Source organism: Lepidochelys kempii, chromosome 12 (assembly GCF_965140265.1).
Source record: "Lepidochelys kempii isolate rLepKem1 chromosome 12, rLepKem1.hap2, whole genome shotgun sequence".
Classification (NCBI taxonomy): Eukaryota; Metazoa; Chordata; order Testudines; family Cheloniidae; genus Lepidochelys; species Lepidochelys kempii.
This window is the reverse complement of record NC_133267.1, coordinates 8,231,639-8,250,987: the sequence shown is the minus strand read 5'-3', so window position 1 is coordinate 8,250,987 and position 19,349 is coordinate 8,231,639. Positions and strand designations below refer to the sequence as shown.

The 19,349-nt window shown below is 46.4% G+C and overlaps 2 protein-coding genes across 5 annotated transcripts in view; one reads left to right on the top strand and one right to left on the bottom strand.

The window, feature by feature from the left end:
- Window positions 1-156: 156 nt before the first annotated feature.
- On the top strand, window positions 157-19,186 carry OGFOD1 (2-oxoglutarate and iron dependent oxygenase domain containing 1). Its single transcript, XM_073307475.1, has 13 exons — window positions 157-402; window positions 610-755; window positions 2,553-2,599; window positions 3,594-3,694; window positions 4,614-4,730; window positions 5,345-5,436; window positions 7,123-7,251; window positions 7,716-7,829; window positions 8,675-8,754; window positions 8,886-9,181; window positions 10,605-10,727; window positions 11,815-11,873; window positions 12,548-19,186. The coding sequence occupies exons 1-13, from the start codon at window positions 234-236 to the stop codon at window positions 12,707-12,709; spliced, it is 1,635 nt and encodes a 544-aa protein (XP_073163576.1). The 5' UTR covers window positions 157-233; the 3' UTR covers window positions 12,710-19,186.
- BBS2 (Bardet-Biedl syndrome 2) overlaps window positions 18,259-19,349 on the bottom strand; it is a 33,505-nt gene continuing 32,414 nt past the window's right edge. For all 4 annotated transcript variants that reach the window (XM_073307469.1, XM_073307470.1, XM_073307471.1 and 1 more), the window contains one exon: window positions 18,259-18,840. In XM_073307469.1, the coding sequence (XP_073163570.1) occupies window positions 18,734-18,840 (107 nt within the window). In that variant the 3' untranslated portion in view covers window positions 18,259-18,733. The remainder of the gene's footprint in view (window positions 18,841-19,349) is intronic.

Here is a 19,349-nt window from a genome sequence, read left to right as displayed (position 1 = left end):
CCTCTTCCGCCGCCCGCCTTTCTAGCCGCTCATCCCGCTCCCGCCGCAGGATCCTTCAGCGTCCCTATTGGCTGATGTAGCCTTGCCCTCCCCCACCCCCAGGCCTATCAGAGCTTTGCCCTGCCCTTCCCGGCTCAGGCCGATTGGTTCCGGTGGCTGCGCGAGGGATGACGGGAGTTGTAGGCGCCGCCTCGGGCTTGCTGTAGCCCCGCGGGCCGGGCGACGCTTTCCCCATGAGTGGGCCGCGGCGCGGGCCGCGGGCCCGGGACCCCTCCCCGGGGGAGCCGGGCAAGAAGCGGGACAAACGGGAAGTGCGCGGGGAGTTCTCGGCGGCCATCAGGGAGCCGGCGCTGAAGGAGAAGGCGGGGGCCGCCTGGGGCTGCAGGGAGCCGCTCAACCACGGTACCGAGACCCGGGGAGCCGCGCCGGGCCGCGCCGCGCCGCTCTCTCCTGCCCGGGGCGGGAGCCGGGCCCCCGCTGGCTGGGGAGCCCGGGCAAGGGCTGGCCCGGGGGGGCCACGACCCTAGCGCCAGGGCCGAGCGGGGGGCTGGGCTTTGTCCTGCTGCGCGGAGCGTCCCGGGCTTCACCGTGTCTTATTTACCGTCCTAGAGGCCATCGCGGTGGATCCTGTTCCCTTCTGTCACTGCGTGATCCCCAACTTCCTCCAGTGCCCGGGCTTCCTGGACGGGCTGCAGACGGAGCTCCTGGACCTGGATTTCCACGAGAAGTGCAACGATTTGTACAAGTTCAAACAGGTGCTTCTCCGGGACAGGACCAACCTTCTGCGTCTTCATCCGAATGGCCCAAATCTGACACGGCGGCACACACCTCTGGCAGCGACGCTGTGCATTTCCCTGGCCCCTCTGTCGGCGCCTCTTTAAGGGCTCACAAACGTGAGCTAAGCCCATTAAGATGCTCCCGCAGAATGTGCGGGTGCCGCCATTTAACAGCTGGCAGCGCTGAGGCCTGGAAATGATAAGCCAGACCACAGGCTACCGCAAGTATTTTCAAACGCTGCCACTGACTGTTGAAGCGGCCAGGAGTCCTGTGGCACCTTATATAAGCTTGTATAAGGTGCCACAGGACTCTTTGCCGCTTTTATAGATCCAGAATAACAGGGCTGCCCCTCAGATGCTGACTGTTGAGTGGCTCTAAATTAGGCTTCTAAAACCAGGTACTTGTTTTCAAAAGTGCTGAGAACACGCAGCTCTTACTGACTTTAATTGAAGTCTGGGGTGTTCATCATCTCTGAAAATCAGAACCAAGCAGTTTTGAGTTAGGCACCCAAAACCAGTGGCTGCTTTTGGAAAACTTGGCTATATCTATCTAACACATCTAGGCTTGGAAGGATTAGATTTTTATCAGTAAATTTCTGTTTCACCATACACAAAAAAACAACAAAAATATTTCCATCAGTAATAATAATAGAAATTTACAGATAGGCAAAGTAAGAAAAATGCTGCTTGACAACTTATTAGAGTTTGACTTAAAGATATTTACTTGGTATATTTTGACAAGTGACACTGACAACTTGTGTTTTAATTATTATAAAGCTTTAACTTTTTGAATATCAGTGTCTACTGTCATTAAATAATTATTGTCCAACCCCCTTCAGTTTCCTGCAGTTGTGAAAATTCAAATGAATAAACACGGGGGTAAAAATCCTTAAATCCCATAATTTTGCACAACTGTGCAATAAAAAAAAATCTTAAAAATATTAATATTATCTGTTGAAATTATTTTTTTAAAATTTGAATTCTGCCATGCCCACATATGTGCTGTGATTGTCTTTGTGGTCTGTAGGGGATCTCAAGTTAATGGAAAAGCTGGGAGTGAAACCCCTTAAGGCCTATGTCCCAGTCTCATGTGACCAGGCTCCCTCCTATTGCACTCTGAAGTTTGTAATCTGTAAAGTCTAAGGAAGACCATTCTTCTTGGGGTTGTTTATGTGCTGTGTTGCTTGTCTGTACCCATATGAACATGAAATAGTATTTACTGATGAGTTCTGCAGAATTAGAGCTGCAGACTGACTACAGGAGAATGCAGGTTTAAACCTAAATACTAGACAGTAGTAGTCCTTTTCTGGTTTCTTCACCCCAGACCTCTGAAAATTGACTGTCGCTCCATCTCTGTCACCTGAATGAGAAATTCCTATGTCTACGTCCTGTACAATGCTGAACATAGAGGTTCTTTGGAGGTCTGGTAGTTCTAGCATACAGATACTCTCCTCCCAAGTGCAGACACTTCCTTGGCATGTTAGTGACTCAACCTTGCTACACAGTCTTGGACCAGTGTCATGAGACCTTTAACTTGTATTGGTGATGGTGGCACTGTGCCTAATAACTTTTGGGTTACTTAATTCCACTTTTGCCTGCAATGGCCCTCTGCCCTCCATTCTGCACTCCTGTTCCCAGAATAGTCGCAGAAAAGTTACACTGATGATGGTCCTAGAAATATTTATTTTAAGTACTGTCCTTAGTTATTATTTCAACTGTGACTTAGAGCAGAGTCTAAATGAAATAATTGTTCTTATTTTCCATGCATGTCTGTAGTCTGATGATCTGAAGAAGAGAAAAGAGCCTCACATCTCAGCATTAAGGTAAAGTAGCTCCTGTAAATCACGGCAAATGATCAGGCACCCTTTTCTAGAGGTCTAAAAGGAACATGGCCAGAAAATGAAAATCATTTTGTGAAAAATTTGTGAAAAACCCTGTTTCAGGGTTGTTGAAAATGGACTCTCTTTCATAAATGTTTCATGATTATTTTTTCTGATTTTTTTTTTTTTTTTTTTTAGTAGATTGGGACAGTTTTTTAAAAACACTATTGCTAGAATTTTTTGTTTACCAAAAATAGTTTTTGGTAAAAAAAATTTCTATGCCTATTTTTATAAAGTTTACAGTAAACATTTCAGGAAAAAATACCAGAAAAAGGCACATTTGATAATATTGCATAATCTTTTTTTTAAAAAATTTTTGTGAGCTTCTCATTAAAAGCCTGATATAGCCTACCTGATGCATCTTTTTGTTTGGTTTGGTTTTTCTTGTTAAATCTAACATCGTCTCTTAACGAAAACCCCATTTATCACCAAACTGTGTGTCTCGTTAACTCAAGCTGTATAAGATATGCTTTACTGTTTTGGGGGAGGAGGGAAGAAATTGCATAGATTCCCCCATCCACCTAGTTCTAATGATCATCTCAGTTTCCTCCTTGATTGCTTCCCCATTAGCATTTCAATCCTCTCATCCTCCTTTCCCCCAAAACCCTTCTTTATTTTTAGCACTGTAAAATTGCTGTGTAGAAGTCTGAAACTTTCATCTCTTTCCTTACTGACTAAATCCATTCTCACTGCTTTGTTGCTTTAAATGTTTCTCAGCAGCATAGGGGCTGCACTCCCGGATGTTTGTTGTAGGGTTGCCCATGAAAGCAAGACTCCGGGCAGGAATTATACATCTTTAACCGTTGGCATTTACAAATAGTTGCAATAAGTTGAATATAGTTCACGACAATGCACTCAGTGCTGCAGCACCTCAGCATTAAAGGTTTCCTAGGCTGAGGGGCTACATGTCCCATTTGCTGTGTGCTTGTCTTCTCAGGAAAGTTCTGTTTGAAGAGTTCCGGGAGTGGCTGTCTGCAGTTACACAGGTGGAGCTGGAACCAACCATTGACCTGTCCTGTGCTAAGTATGAGTATACAGGTAAGTGAGCAGGGTGCCTTCTCCTCTGAGGGGAAGGAGAGCATTACATTGCCATAGGGGGCCCCAGTTTCAAAGCTCCCTGGCAACTCCTGCTCCTCGAAGCTGTCCTCCAGCAAAGCAAAGATTCAGGCAGGAAGCAAGTCGTGGCCAGAAAATGGAAGAAGTGATATACCTGAATATTTTTGCTATTAATAGTTTAAACAGGCCCAGTGAACTCAGGAGCTCCCCCACATCCCTGCCGCCCCTCTCTGAAAAAATCCAGTGTTTGTGACCAGTCCAATGGCCCCAGGATGGCTGGGATTCAAATTCTGGAAGTTAAGGTTTTCCTGGTGTTTGTCGTTAATACCTTTATCTTGTCTTGTCATGTGGGTCCCCTTGCTGGCCCAGGACTGAGTGAGTTACAGACACCAGCCTCCCCCTGGAAGTGGTTCTCCTGATTGAGTGAGATCGATGGAGTGGAGAGAAGGAAGCTTGCACCGGTACCGCCCATGCTGTCCTGGCTGAGTAGACCTTCAGTCACAAGCACTGTCAGGACAGCGTTTCTTGCCAGCAGGGAACTCGCTCGAAGTGCATTTTGATGCAACTGTGGCTTTAAGAGACAGTGTTTGAATCATGCGGGAAAGCTGAGCAATTTCCTCTCACTGAGCAGTAGCAGCAGCTGCAAGAGGAGAGGAGGGTAGCAGGAGGGCCCTGTAGTTACACACTTTGATGGACTAGTTCAGCTGATGTAATTGTAATGGAGTCCAGAGGAAATTACATCTACAAGGTCTGTGAATCAGATGGGCTTGTGGCCAGATGAGGATGCAGCTCCAGGGAAGGGGATGGATTTTGCTTTCAAAGGTGCAGGGATGGGGAATGGTCACTGAAATGAATGAATTCTGCAAACCCTGTGCAAGCATGCTAAAGCTTGTGATTGCAGACACCCTGCTATGCCATGACGATGAGCTGGAAGGACGGAGAATTGCCTTCATCCTGTACCTGGTTCCGCCATGGGAGAAGAGCGATGGGGGCACTCTGGACCTGTACAGCACCGATGGTAGGATTGTGGTCCCTTGGCTGTGTATGTCTGAGGATGTCAGTTATAGGGACAAATTTGGAACACTCACACTTTGCTTTTGTGTGTCTTCATAGCAGCCACTATTAAGACAGGGTAGGCTGAGGAGAAGCAGCTTCGTTCAGTTGAAGGCTGGTGAATTGCTGTGATGTGTATGTCTCAGAGTGAGACAGGTGGAAGCTGTCACTGCGGATTGTGCTACTGGGTAATGGCTCAGTTAGGACTAGCTTTGGGGGATGAAGCAGATGGGGGGTCATTAAGTTTACAGATGAAGAGGGCAACCTTTTGTTTCTGACTCATAGCTGCAGAGGGAGGTGAGGGTGGCAGGATGGGGGTGATGCTAGTAGCCACACTTCTGCCCAGTACCCTCTGTGAACTGGACTGTTCAGTGACTGAGATCCAGGCAGGAGGAGATGCCCACCCTGGTGGGCATTTAGGCCTCCCAGGCCAGCTTCCTACTCTGGAACTCCCTCCTATGTGGCCTACAGGACTTACCAGTCCCAAGTGGTTCTGGAACTAGCATAAAGGGGTTTGTGGGGGGCGGGGGGGATTTCATGTCTGACTGTAAAGAGCACATATGGTCTTTTCTTGCTCAGGCCACTTTCAGCCGCAGCAGGTCGTCAAGTCATTAGTCCCTTCATGGAATTCCCTGGCCTTCTTCGAAGTGTCTCCTGTCTCTTTCCACCAGGCAAGGAGCTGCTCTTCTTTCTTCAACCAAGTGTGATTGCTGTAAGCATTCATTGGGTGTATTGTGGTAGCACCCTAAGGGGCCCCAACCAGAATGGCAGCCCCATTGTGCTAGCTGCTGTACAGCCACAGAGCAGGACAAGGGCTTCAGATCAAGCTCTGAGTAACATCCTGGCTCCAGTGTCCGCCATCATGGTCTTTCTGTGTGTTCTAAATAAAAGTACCTCACGGAACCCTGAGAATACCATGGGGCGGGACGCGCAGCAGCAAGGAGTCAGCGGGGAAACAGCACTGAGAATGTGTTAACATAGGCCAGCCGTGAGCTCAGCTATATGGCTTAGGGGTTTATTTAAGATACAAGTGAGATAAAAAACAGAAAGCCCTACTGGTCATTCCCCAAGCTGTTATCAGTTGGCAACTTGTTGTAGGCATGGAAAGCCATGTGAATTCATAGCTTAGCCTTGTGACTGCCTCCTGCTAACTGATATTTAGTCCTGTGTTTAGCAACATTCAAAGTCCTGCATTCAGCCTTTGACACTGTTAATATAGGCTTTAAAAAGTCAGCTGACTGTATTGGGAGTGCTTTTGCCAAAGGCTCCCAGAGTTCATCACTTATCCCCCTAGAGTACTTGCAGTCATTGAATCTCTTAATTTGACCCTTTCATTGATTAATCTAAGTGTCTTTGTGTTGCCATTGGATGGCTGAGTGAGGGTCAGCATGATACAAACCCCTCACAGCAGAAGTCAGCAAAAATCCCTTTTCTCAAACATCCAGCAAGGAGCATTTTGCTGTTACTTCCAAACACATCTCTGAATCTTGGTCCAGGCTTCCCTTTTTTCATAGTTTGGATGTGAGTACCTTCTAGCACAGCTGTGACCTACCACACTTTGTTTTCTATCAAATGGTTTTGGGAGTTGTTGCCACCACCCCAAATTACTCAAAGCCCCCTAGGACACTATATATCCTGAAATGTGGAATTAACGCCTTTAGTTAATTTCACCCTGAGTACATTGCGATGACTAGCACTTGTCAAATTTTGCACTTATCAGTCGTCTCATCACAATACAGAAGCCCCTGACTTCCAGTGACCAGTCTGAAATTCACCCAAGTGCAGGGAGCCAGCATAAAGTCTATTAAATGCCTGGGTCTTTTGCTTTAAGGTAAAAATAAACATATGTAAATTAATGTATGGCTATTGCTCGTGGATTGTGACTACTTCCCATAGTACCTGTCCTGGGCATCCTTTTTTGTGTTTCCTCGATAGCCACATCAAAGTTGAGTTTTGCAGATCATGGTAAATAGTAATCCAGCAAACCAAGTAGCAAAAAATGTACCCCATAGTTTTTGTTGGCTCCTGCTCTGCCCCAGGGGCATAGCGGTTCTAAAGATAGTTCAGGGGTTAAGGCTCTGGACTGGGCCACAGGAGATCAGGGTTCAATTCATGGCCCTGCTACAGACTTGAGCAAGACGCTTAATCTTACTTCATTTCCCCTATCTAAACTGCAGACAATAATCCTTTCTGTCTCCAAAGAGTGTAAACTCTTTGGGGACAGGGACTTCTCTTCCTAAGTGCATGTACAGCACCTAGCACAATGACGCTTTGAGCTCAGTTGGGGCCGTTAGGCATGCCATAATACACACATACTAGATACTACTCGTAATGCAGTCCTCACCTTTTCATTCCAGGTGTCTGAAGTTCTGACAGAAGGGAAGTGCCGGTTGTCTGTGAGTGGTTGGTTTCATGGCCCACCAGTGGCCAGGCCTCTCCGCTACATTGAATCCCTCTTGCCCCGGAGTCCACATATCCCATACGATGTAAGCAAAAAAAGCATAGATCTGCTCGCCCCCCACCCAGCCTCCATCGTGTCTGTGGCATACTTATGCTTAGAAGGCACACAGTTGAGGCAGTGGGCTCCTTGAATTTTACAACTCCCCCTTTTTCTCACTGTTGTTTGCAGCAATCTCTTGGATGCTTAAAACTGAATCTTGTTAACTTCCCCCTTTCCCTCATCCATTCATTGGCTTTGAGATCAAGTATGAAAAGTGCAAGGTTGTATTAGTAGCGACTGGTTTGGGGAGAGAGGGTAGGTCTAGTGAGAGCCTTGTATAAGGAATTCTGTGCCCATTGCAAATGGCTGCAGTACTGCTGGGAGTGCAGCAAATGCCGTGGGCAGTAAGGGGATGGTCCAGCCCTACACCGTTGTGGTGCGGGGGGGGGGAAGACCCATTATCTGTGTAATCTCAAATCCAGCATTCAAATCAAGATGTTTCTATTTCAGCATGAAATCTTGTACGAGTGGATCAACCCAGTTTACTTGGACATGGATTCCCAAGCCCAGATCCAGGAGGAATTTGAGGAGCGATCAGAGCTTCTCCTGAAGAACTTCCTTAAGGTGGGTCCAGGATGATGTGCTGTGTGTGGGCTTGTTCCCCAGGTTGGGGTGCTGGTTGGGCACTGTGTGGGACACAAACTGGTGGTGAATGCGGTGGGTCATTTGTGCAGCTCAGAAGCTGAGATCCAGCTGGTCTTCCTCCTCTCTTAGTGGCTTCAGGCAGGAATGGAGGAACTGTGGCTGCAACCACCCCACCCCACCCGATTTATCCTGTGGAAGTTATATAGACTGTAGCCCCTCTTCTGCACAGGGACACCCCGACTGAACCACAAACGCTGCTCCAACTCCTCGTGTTCCCTTCTCTCGTCTCTGCTCTGCCTCCTGTCCCCTAGCCCTGTTTTTGGTGGAATCCCTACCCTGAGTCCTTGTGTCATATAGGCTAGTCTCCGGGCCAGGAAGCACTGGGAACGGGGGGACGGGTTGCTGCACCACTTGTGAAATATATGACCAGTAGAGGCTACGCTCTGTGACTTGGCTTCCCTACAGAGGCTGTGGGTCCTGGGTCTGATTCACCTTGCCTGGCCCTTTATGCAGTCACATATACCTGTGTAAAGTGGGGAATGCTCTCACCTGTGTGAGGGCAGAGGATGCTAATCTAGTAGCAGTTCATGCCCGTTCTGCACAGGTGTAATTGATAATACAAGCTGCAGGGTAGTGGAGGATCACAATCACCCTCCCAACCCTCTGATTCATCTAGCCCCTGCTGGGCTGCGTGGGACAAAGGCAGGTATAGAACTAAAGCCGGATGCCTCGCACAACAGCACTGAGCAGCTACTCCTAATGCAACAGGAAAGCGTGTGGAGCAGCCGTGTGTTAAAGGGTTCTTCCATGTGTTTGGCTCCTAGGGGGAGAAATTTCAGCTTGTGTGTGAAGCTCTGCAAAAAGACAACATCACATGGAGCAGCCGAGGGCCACCCAATAAAAGGTAGTGTTGTGTCCTGCTGGTTAACTCCGTCAGCCATGTTCTGCCGGGGAGATGCCTAGCAGGTATTCTCCTTAGTCTGAATGCTGGATCCTTACCAGCTATCTGCTCATCACATCCCCACTCTCCTTCAGATGTTACGAGAAGGCTGAGGAGGGGAGCCTTCCGGATGTCCTAAGGAAGTGCCTGGAGTTCTTCCGCTCCGAGGCCTTGTTCTTGCTGCTCTCCAACTTCACAGGCCTAAAGCTGCACTTCCTGGCTTCCTCTGATGAGGATGAGGAGGGAGAAGAAGAAAAGGCTGCAGATTGCACTGGACACAGCTCTTCCAAACCCAAGCAAGGAGAAACCAGTCAAAAGGCCAACGGCGATGGTGACCAAGTAGATCAGCCTGAAAGTGACCCCCAAACCAAAGAAAGTGATACAAAGAACAGTAAGTAAAGCCAGCAGGGCTGGAGTTAAAAGAACTGGAATGGAAACCTTGTTCCCATTGCCTTCACAGAGGCCAGGATTTCACCCCAAGGCTACAGTTAGTTTAAGAGTGGCCTCTGATTTTTGACAGGTTTCAGCGTAGCAGCCGTGTTAGTCTGTATTCGCAAAAAGAAAAGGAGTACTTGTGGCACCTTAGAGACTAACCAATTTATTTGAGCATAAGCTTTCGTGAGCTACAGCTCACTTCATCGGATGCAACTGATTTTGAGTGGCCACCTTAAGCCTGATTTCCGAGAGGTGCTGAGTACCCACAGCTCTCATTGACTTCGTTTGAAATGGTGATGCTCAGCATCTGTATAAATCAGGCTCAAGGTGTCTGAAATTGGACACCTAAAATCAGTGACTGCTTCTGAAAGGGTGTGGCCTGAGTTAATGACTTTCTGCAGGTTACACATTTAGTAAGTGACCTCATCAAGTTGAAATCTAGTCAAACTGTTTAAAAAGAGTTAAGTAGCTTCAAGAACCACACCTGTCCTGAACCCTTTGCCAATTGTAATGTGGTTTTACACCCACATTTTCCTATTCTCTTACAAGTATTTTTCTTCTGTGAAAGACCCTGTTGCACCCTAAATTACCTAAGATTCCTGGTGGGCACAGGTGGTGATGGAAATCAGTTTCCTCCCTTTTACCCTCCTACCCCATAGCCTCCACTACTTCTGTTCCTCCCCTTCTGTGTTTTTTAACCACTCCCATTCATTATGGCTGTTGTGAAACATTGTGATTGACTGAGGGAGAAAGAGGCTATGGGGTATAGGGGAGAGAGAGTGCGAATGGTAAACGGAACTGTGGGGCTGCCAAACCCTGAGAATAGAAGGTCTCTCCACATCCTGAGGGATCCCAAAGCACTTTCCACAACTTGATCTGCACATCCCTGAGATGGCTGAGTACATCAGTGCAGGGAGGGGAGTTTGGGGCAACACCCTATTCCTGTTGAAGCGCCTAGGAGCTTGGGTGTCCATGCAGAGCACAGAGGATGCTGGTTTTAAAGTTTCGAGCTGTAAGTCCCACAGACAGGAAACCCACCTGGAGCTCTTCCATTTTTCAGAGGCTGGTAAGAGCCTTGCTGGACTCCATAACCTGCCTGTGTTTATCACATGGCAACTCCCGGCCCCCTCAAACATGGCACACACAAGGCACATGCCTGCTGGGAATGAAATTGATGTGACCATGGCCTTTTCCTCTCCTCATGCTCCCACTGGGGCTGCCGGACCCAAATTTATCTGCTTTAAAGTGGAGGTATTTCAGAGGCTAAATAAAGATGCAGAGCTTGTTTGCCTGCCTTCTCCTTTGGGGTGGTAGATGTTAGCTGTTGTGCAGCTGCTGTATCCTCCCGAGCTGGTTAGACTCTTGCTTTCCTCCCCTAGGCTCAAGTGTCCCCATGTGCATGGGGGAGCTGAGGCACTGGACAAACGGCCACTACACTCTAGTCCATGACACCCAAATGACAGAGTTTGCCCTGGACCTGCTGTTCTTCTGTGGCTGTGAAGGTATGTGGGGGGAGATCCAAGCCTTCCCTTTCCTTGCTGCCAAGGGGAAAGAAAGGGGACTTTTGTTGGAAATCATCTGGCCTCATCTGTTAAATTTTCAGCAGTTTTGAAGCCACCAAACCTTTCATACTGTTCTCTAAATAGAAGGCTCCTTCCTACTTTTCTCCCAGTTCTCAGTGATGTCACCTGGTGTCCCGGCTAATAATCATTCGCAGCAGGATTGGGATTACTGACGTAGGCCAGTCCCACAGTAGTTGGCTCTGTACTGCCATGCAGTAGCGCTAGGTTACTTCCCAATGGATTCTCTGACTCCCTGGGCCGGGCCAGGCCAGGGCACTTCGCCAGCCCTCTGGGGAAACAAGACCTGTCTTGCAGTATAAGCCATCCAGCTGAGTAGGGGGAGTTTCTGATGGGAATCCTCACTCCAAGCATGGGGCTGGGGGATGAGATCACCCACAGGAGAGTGGAGGGGCTGTTCCCTTGGTGACATTTCATGTGACACTATCACTAAATTCATGTGTAGATTTTTTTTTTTTTTTTTTTTTTTTTTAAAGACATAATACTGAAGCCTGCATTTTTCCAAAGTAACGAGTGAATTTTAGGGGTGGGAGATTATCTGTAGGTCTAGCTAGTCAGGCACGAGCTCATCACTTTTGAAAACTTAAGCCTAAATGGTCAGCAGTATTTTTGCATCTTGGCCAGCTGCTAGCAGCCCTGGGAATGCACAAGCCAGAGTCAACATGAGCATGCTGCGGGGACCACCAGGCGTATCCTATTCAATCACCTAGTTACAGGGAGGTGTCTGTTCCATGGATGTGAAACCCAGGGAGGGTCTAGCCTCTTCTTTCAGGTTGGTAGTAATCCCCTGGGTATGTGGGGACCTGGTGGGTAGTGAGGTGTATTGATTCAAGCCGATGTCTCTGAATGACAACACTGGCCATAGGTAACTGGAGGCAGTATGGTACCCAAGAATTTTGGAGAGCAGGGTGGAGATGCTACTGATCTAGGTGGGTGAGTGGGAGTACTAGAGAGTGCTGAGCTTTCTAAGTCTCTCTCTCTCTCTCTCTCTCCTATTTCACCTGTTCAGATTGGGATGCAGAGTATGGTGGCTTTACATCCTACATTGCCAAGGGTGAAGATGAAGAGGTAAGTAGCATGGTGTGTTCAACTCGTAAGCCCTGGCCAGCAGACCGTTCCTAGGTGCATAGAGCTAGAGCAGCACTGAGGTTGCTCTAACCTACACGGGGGATGGGAGAACATAGCAGCAGTTCCAGGATTGAGGAGCAATGAAATGCTCCCCATCTTGGCTGTAGCCCATGATTATTGTGCACAGCTGGACCCAAAATGTCTGTCTGTAAAAACTGCACTTGCCATCTCTTCTGAGGGTTGCTTGTCTCAGTCCCAGCCCTGAAGAGCTTAGATTCTATCTTTACCTTTGTTTCTGTACAGCGCCTAACGCAACAGGGTTCCAGTCCTGTGTGAGACCCCTGGGTGCTTCCATAACAACAATGGTAATATTGTGTCAGTGCTAGGCCCCTTGTAGATGAGGCAAATGACAATTGTCTAATAAAGAACCTAAGCTGATGGGACTTAATATGCAGTGGGCTATGTTGTTTATTCTCAGGCTTATGCTGGAGTCATGCCACTGGTGGCAGTATTCAGCATAGAAGTTCATGATATTCTCCAGCTATCTGCTGTAACGTACCTTATTTTGGTGATGGTTCCCTGATATGAATAAGATCTTGAAATCGTTTTTGTGAAAATAACTCCTGCTTCCCCCTCCAAAAACACCAAAACAAGATCTCTCTTGTCTGTTCTAGCTGCTGACGGTGAATCCAGAGAACAACTGCTTGGCCTTGGTTTACAGAGACAAAGAGACTTTGAAATTTGTGAAGTATGTTAACCATCGTAGCTTGGAGCATCCGAAAAAACATCAGAGCAGAGCTGGATTCTGGGACTTCTCTTTTGTCTACTATGAGTGACAGCACTGGGCATGGCCATCTTCTGAGAGGGAATGGCTTAGTGATACAGTAATGGGTTTTGAATAGTCTCCTGGACTGTCTTCTTAGTGGGTGCACCTGTAATGCATGGATCGGCTGGTGCCATTTGATGAGCCTAGATTTGATTTAGGCAGAGAGCTAACTTCACCTGACCGCATCCGAGCTGTCATGCTGGTGCTGAAGTCTAAGTGAGTCTTTGCTAGGTTTTTTAATAACAAATGGAAGCACTATTCTGCTGTCCCATCTTAACTCTTACTCGCTCTCACATTCTGGTGCTGCTCCACCAGAGGGAGTCTTACTTGGATCCGTAACACTCAACTCTTGAATAGCTGCTTTTCATAGCCTTCCAGCCCGGCTCTCCTGAAGAGCCCTGCGATGAATTTACATTGTGTCATGATGCACATTGAGACTTCGTGTAAGCCCAAATTGGTGACTGCTATGAGCACTGCACAGATTTGTAGTCCAAAGCCTTCAACTGGTCATCAAGAACGAATCAGGCTTTGTTCCAAACCAGGGCTTCCTGACTTCCCTGATCTGCAAGCCATATCTCTTCTGGGGCCTGATTGTTCCCTCTGCACTGAGAAATGGTGCATGCAAAGCATGCTGCCACATAATTAGCTATATTGTCTAGGAGGTGGTGGGTAAAGGAGAGAAGCTTGTGAAAATGTCTCCCAAAAACATGGGTTCCCCTCCCCCCAATGAAAAAAGTGAAACCTTGTATATCTGGGAAGGGATGAGGGGGGAAGAGATGATAGTTGGGGGGGAGCCTTCAGCCTCAGTCTACTTGTATTGATACAAAGAACAAACCCCTAGGGTTTTGGTGGGCAGGGAAAGGGTAGTGGGAGGACATAAGCAGGAGTTAAAATCATGTGTGCTGGTGGGGAAAAAATGTAGTGAAGGGCCTATCCACCCTCCTTGTCTCTTGGGCAAATATAATAGGTGCGGTTGCCATCCCCAGTGTGTCTTCTCACTGTCACCCTTCAAGCTGTGGCCTAATTCTAGCTGGGCAGTGGTATGGTCTCCATCACTCCAGTAGCTGAATACCTAATTTTGCATTCTGAGCAGCTTGTTCCATCTATGCCACCCCAGCCCGCTGGGTAGGCTAGTTAGGACACTGGTTGCTCAGCCATGACAGGAGCAGTACGTGCTTTTAAAATAACATCTTAAACGCAGATTGGCGTGACCTGCTGCCCCCACACTAGGTGCAGTTCTGACTTTGCTAGGAGCGCCACATTGCTGAAGCGGTGAGGCGTTATCGGCCCGCTAACTGGTGCTGTCACACAACATGTGCTGGCTCTCCGGAAGAAACAGTCTGGCTGAGTTCTGTATCGTTGACTCGCTACTACTTTGCACACACCAGGGCTGAGCTTATTTTGCATTGCCTAGAAGGTGTTTTGCACCTTCAGTAGTAACTGACTTACACACACGTGTGCTTTTGCTGTGAATAGTGCCTTTGCAAATCCATCTAAGCCATGGAATATAGCCCCTGGGCTTGAGTTGGGGTGGGAGAGAAACATGCATGACCATGCCTTCGCATACCAACTTGGCATGGGATGAAGCAGCATGGGGAAGGAGCCTGCTACCCTCCAATTTCTGTGCAGATCTGTGGCTTCCTCTGTGTATGTAACCCAGGACTATTATTGGACTCAGAAATGGTGATGCGCTGGAGCACAGCAAGAAGTTTGCTCTCTGCACATGATCTAGCTTTAGCCAGAGCTACGTGTAATTAACTAACTTGTTTTCATGATCTAGTTTCTCTGTGCAAGGTAGAGACTGGTTTCACAGATTCCAAGGCCAGAAAGGACCATTGTGATCATCTAGTCTGGCCCCCTGTATAACACAGGCAAGAGAACTTCCCCCAAAATCATTCTTACAGCAGATCTTTTAGGAAAAAAAAATAATCCAAAAGGCTTTCTCACCTAGTTTAAACATTTAAACCATGGTGCTATTTTAAGCCAGTTGTGATGAGTATAAAACTAAAAACAAATCCTACTGGAGGTCAGGACACTTTCCAAATCTTGAATGGGTAGTTTAGGTTAAATGCAAAGCCAAGCTGCATTTCTTCAGGGTTGGGGATATCACTTCCTGGCTTACAGTTATCCTGGAGAAATAGATTCCGTTCTCGGCCTTTGAGATGCCAAAGCCTAAGCTACTGTGCAGTGGAATTTTCCATGCAGAAAAGGAAAGTTGATCAGGTGGCTTAAAATACAAAAGAGAAGCACCTAATAGCCTACAAGGATGTGAGGGCTGCAAGCACCAAGAGTACAAGGAAATGTTTAGACTGCAGCCAGGCATTTGAAATAGAAGTAGAAGGTTGAGTTTCTGGAAAAGCTGATGATTATGTATAAGAACTACCTCCTCCTAAGGCTGAGCTCCATCAGTCTGGAATAGCCTCCCCCAGGACAGGCTAGAAGCTGAACCTGAACTCACAACTGGCACTGAGGGAGCTAAAAATCAACAGCTCCTCTTACTCCCTGTACGCTGGGCCTTGGGGTGGAAAGCTGTGTGTTGGAAAGAACAAGCCCCAGGATTACTTGAAATTCAGGAGGCAGTAAATGCCAAGTGGTGTTTTAAATCACATTAGCTAATGTTTAAATTAAAAAAACATTTTTGTTTAATCTTGACAAAGCCTATCCAGCAAATATCCCTCTCTCCAGGCTCTCTTTTCTGATACTGAAATTTGGGCAAGGTAGTTCAGATTGGCCCTGCTTTTAAAATGCACTGATCCTCAGAAGAAAGATACCATCAATGTGAAACATACCCATGCCCCAGAAGGGAGTAAAAAGAGTGACACAGAGGAAGAACAAACGGTGCAAGTGAATAGCAGTTACATGAACAAAGGGGACATGCCGTAAGTTTCAGTGAAGGGATACATACCAGGCAATCCAACATTATGCAACATTTAAATGGCTCAGATTAATTAGTCTAAGAGGACATTCAGGCTGCTCACCAGATTCCTCCGCTGCACAAGAGACAGAGTCCAGCATTTGACACTAGAAACATGCAACCAGGCTTCTGGGTAATTCAGGCACTGGCAATGCAGCAATTTCCTTTGTATTAGATGGAAGCAGTTTTGTCAAGTAGCTGAAAACAAAAGGACCACTTCATTATGGAGCAAGACAGCAAGGTAGCTATAGCCTAAACTGAAGGAGACTTAAAAAGACCAATCCTCATTCATACGCACATCGTAGTGGGTGTCTGATTTTACATCTCTTCCTGATTGAAACGAGGAATAAGATAACACAGCAATCCTCAGACTTGGAGAAGTCAGGACTAGAACTGAACGGCCTTTTGTCAAGTGTCAGTTCTAATTGCTTCCCCCACGCTGAAGCTTAAATGAAGACACTGAAAATCACTTGTGCATAAATGTTCCTGTTGAGAGGGCACTGGTTCTAGTGCAATTTCTCAACTGGTTTCTGTAGGAGCTGAGGGTGTGTGGGGAAAACATTTGTGCTCTAAGGACAAGCTTGCCAGGTTTTTCCCAAGAGTTGTCATCTCATATGGGGGTGGAATGCATGTAGGTTGGGGTGTGGAGAAGCGCTAGTCCCTTGTGCAGTTACAAAGCCACAGTATGGTTTAATAGGTTCACACACACGTGCATGTAGGGACCAGTGTGTCAATCTAGCATGAATTCCTGGGGGTCACTGCAGGTTCCACTGAACTCTGCTCTTCTTACCTTGACCTGTTGCCTATTTCTGTGTGCCAGCTGAGTTGCTTTATTTCGGTGATGCATAGCTTGGCTCATCCTTTAGGACAAGAGTTGTAATGCCAGATGAGTTCAAAATACGTTCTTACAGCAAGTATCAAATCTCCTGTCTTCAGATCAAATACAGGTGGGGAGTTGGCCCAGTTACAGATCTAGATTATTAGTACTGAGGAACTGAATGCTACAGGAATACAGCTTGCCCACAGACACAAAAATCGAGACAGGATGGCATGAAAGTGCATGGTACGTAGCTTTGATAATCAGCATGTCCGGCTATAACAACATGGTCTGCCTTCTGATCAAAGCCACTGTATAGCTGTAAAACAAACTGCACTCACAATGAAACCAATCAAGCATGACGAATTGGCAAGTAGAACAAAGAAGAGAGATTGGAGCTATGGGAATCTTTCCCTACAAATACAGTGGCTGGCAGAGATCCCTAGAGATTGCTCCATAATAAAGTTTTAAAATTCACCAACCCAGCATGGAACCGGTGGCTCACTAGACCCTTTTAATCAGAAGCAGAGTTCGACTAACAATCTGGTTCTTACAAGGATTCGATAAGCTATTGCAGCCAATTTGAAATGGCAGATGTGTGTTTGGCAGCACAATTCATACTGAGGGGGATGAATCAATGACAGAGGCTGTTCTCAGGATTAAAACAGATTTCAAGAATTAATTTCTTTTTAAGCCAGCTATGAGCTCCCTAACCTCTCCAGGGTGGATGATGCATCACTGTCTCTATTTCACAGCTTACATAAGCAGCCTGTTAGCTACAGAGGAGCTATCCAAGAAGCCCCTTCCATGTGCGCATCTTACCCCACAGAGATGAGGGGCACCTCTCTCCCTGCCCTGTTGTATGCAGGTATTGATAGTTACATATGGAAGGGGCTTGCTGAAGCAGAATGAGGAAACATACTGAGGATGCAATTCAGGTCAGGCACATCAGTTAAGAACTGTTTTAGCTCATAGGAGAAATCAGCTTTGGCATAAAAATTTACACTCCAGTCCACCATCCTACTGCATTATTTAAACCCACTTTTAACTAACTGGCCCAAAATACTGTTTCTTCTGACAGTTCTTTGTGCCAGAGTCCAAGAGATTTTTCTCCCTACCTCTTGTACCTAGATACTTCTTCCTGCCCCCTTTTTATTCCTGCATGTACTGCTACCAAGGATCAGTTTGCTCCTTCATAAAATACATGCCACTCTTTCTCACTGCCTCCCCGCCTCCCCCTCCTTAGCATGTGCTCTCTTATCCAGCAGTTGCAGAGAATGAATAGCTGAAGGTGGAATTTCCACCAAGCAAAGTGAGGCTCAAGTGTTCACTTTAGAAAACTGACCAGTTCCTAGCTTCATGGAAACCTAGGAACTGGTTAATTTGCTTATTTTTTATAAAGCCAGTAGGGGGTGCTGTAGTTGGGACTTCTGCCTGCAGTGACTCCCATGTCACCTCACCTCTCCCACCTGGCCTTCCCAGTGAAACCTGTTCTGAAAGTAGCGGCTGAAACCAGGGATTCACTGACATAGAGCAGCTCTGTGCTGCACAGGTCAGCAGCTGATAACTAGGGGTAGGAGCAAGCTGCACAAATCAGTATGGTTCTCAAATACCCCAAAGTTAGGGAGCCTTAGGAGCCAAGGTTTTGGTTTAGACCCACTCTGAACTCAAGGTTTTTTGTATTAATAGACATACCTCTTGCTTGGTATAGTCTGTGATCAAAATGCCTGACAATTATGGAGCAAAACCTGAAATGTGTTTCATTAACATAAAATAAATAACAAAAATAACCGCATCTCTTCAACGGAACACACATATGGCAAAAGCCTGACAGTTCTGTGTTTTAATGGAAAAGCTGATACCATAACTGCAAAATATAATAAATTCCATAAATAAGTTACAGTAAGAAAAATAACTATTCCAGGACTATACAAGTGTCTTGAGTGACTTACATAAATACCACATCTGCACTTTAAAACTTTGAGCCTTTCTTCATAGATTTTCCTATCCTTTAGCCTCCAAAGTAGCATATCCCAACTGATGGCTTACTTTAAAAAACAGCAAACTATCTTTCCATTTGCTTCATTCTATGGTGGAGCTGCAGGCTGATTTAACTGCTTCTCAGTATTAGTCCCTTATACATTGCTACACATCAAGTTCCCTACCTTTGTCTCCCAATGGCTTACTTAGGGAACAGTCGGAAAGAAAATACTACAGGACATCTGCTCCTATGACATCTGTTCATTTGTCTAAGATCACCTGTTGTAAGGAAGTATCATCTCTATGCAGTCGCTATTCCCCTTTTACGAGGATGCAGTCCCCACTCGCATTATCCTGAAGAGCATATTTAGGTTGTTGTTTCTAATGGCATCCCGGCACGCAGTGATCACCTGTGTCTTGGGTTTCCCAACTGGAAAGAAACAAAAACACAGAATCAGCACTAGTATGTATTTAAGTAACCGAATGAAACATTAAATAGATATTTACAGGTCAGAGCTGGTCTCTCAGAATTTAGATTTTGTAAAAAAAATTAATTGTTGTTTGGGTTTTTTTTAAATAAAACCAAACAGTAGGACTATTTTCCCTTTTTCTTAATTCCATGTCAAAAGGGGGGCTATTATTTGTATTACAAAAGTGCCTAGGGTCCCCACCATGGCAGGCACCATACAAATATGCAGTAAAATAGTCCCTTCCCCAAATAGCTTAAATAAGTATCTCCCTATTTGCAAAGCAAGAACTGGAACACTGTGCTTGGGCACGTGCAAAGAGAAAAGCATAAAGAAACCACCCAACAGCAAAAGCTAAAATATATTTAAAGGTCAGTTTTAATAATCTACGGTGTTGCTAGTAACGCAGGTAAACTTTACAATAGTCTGATTTAACCTGATAGTGTCCTCCTTTAACCTTCTGGGCCAGAAG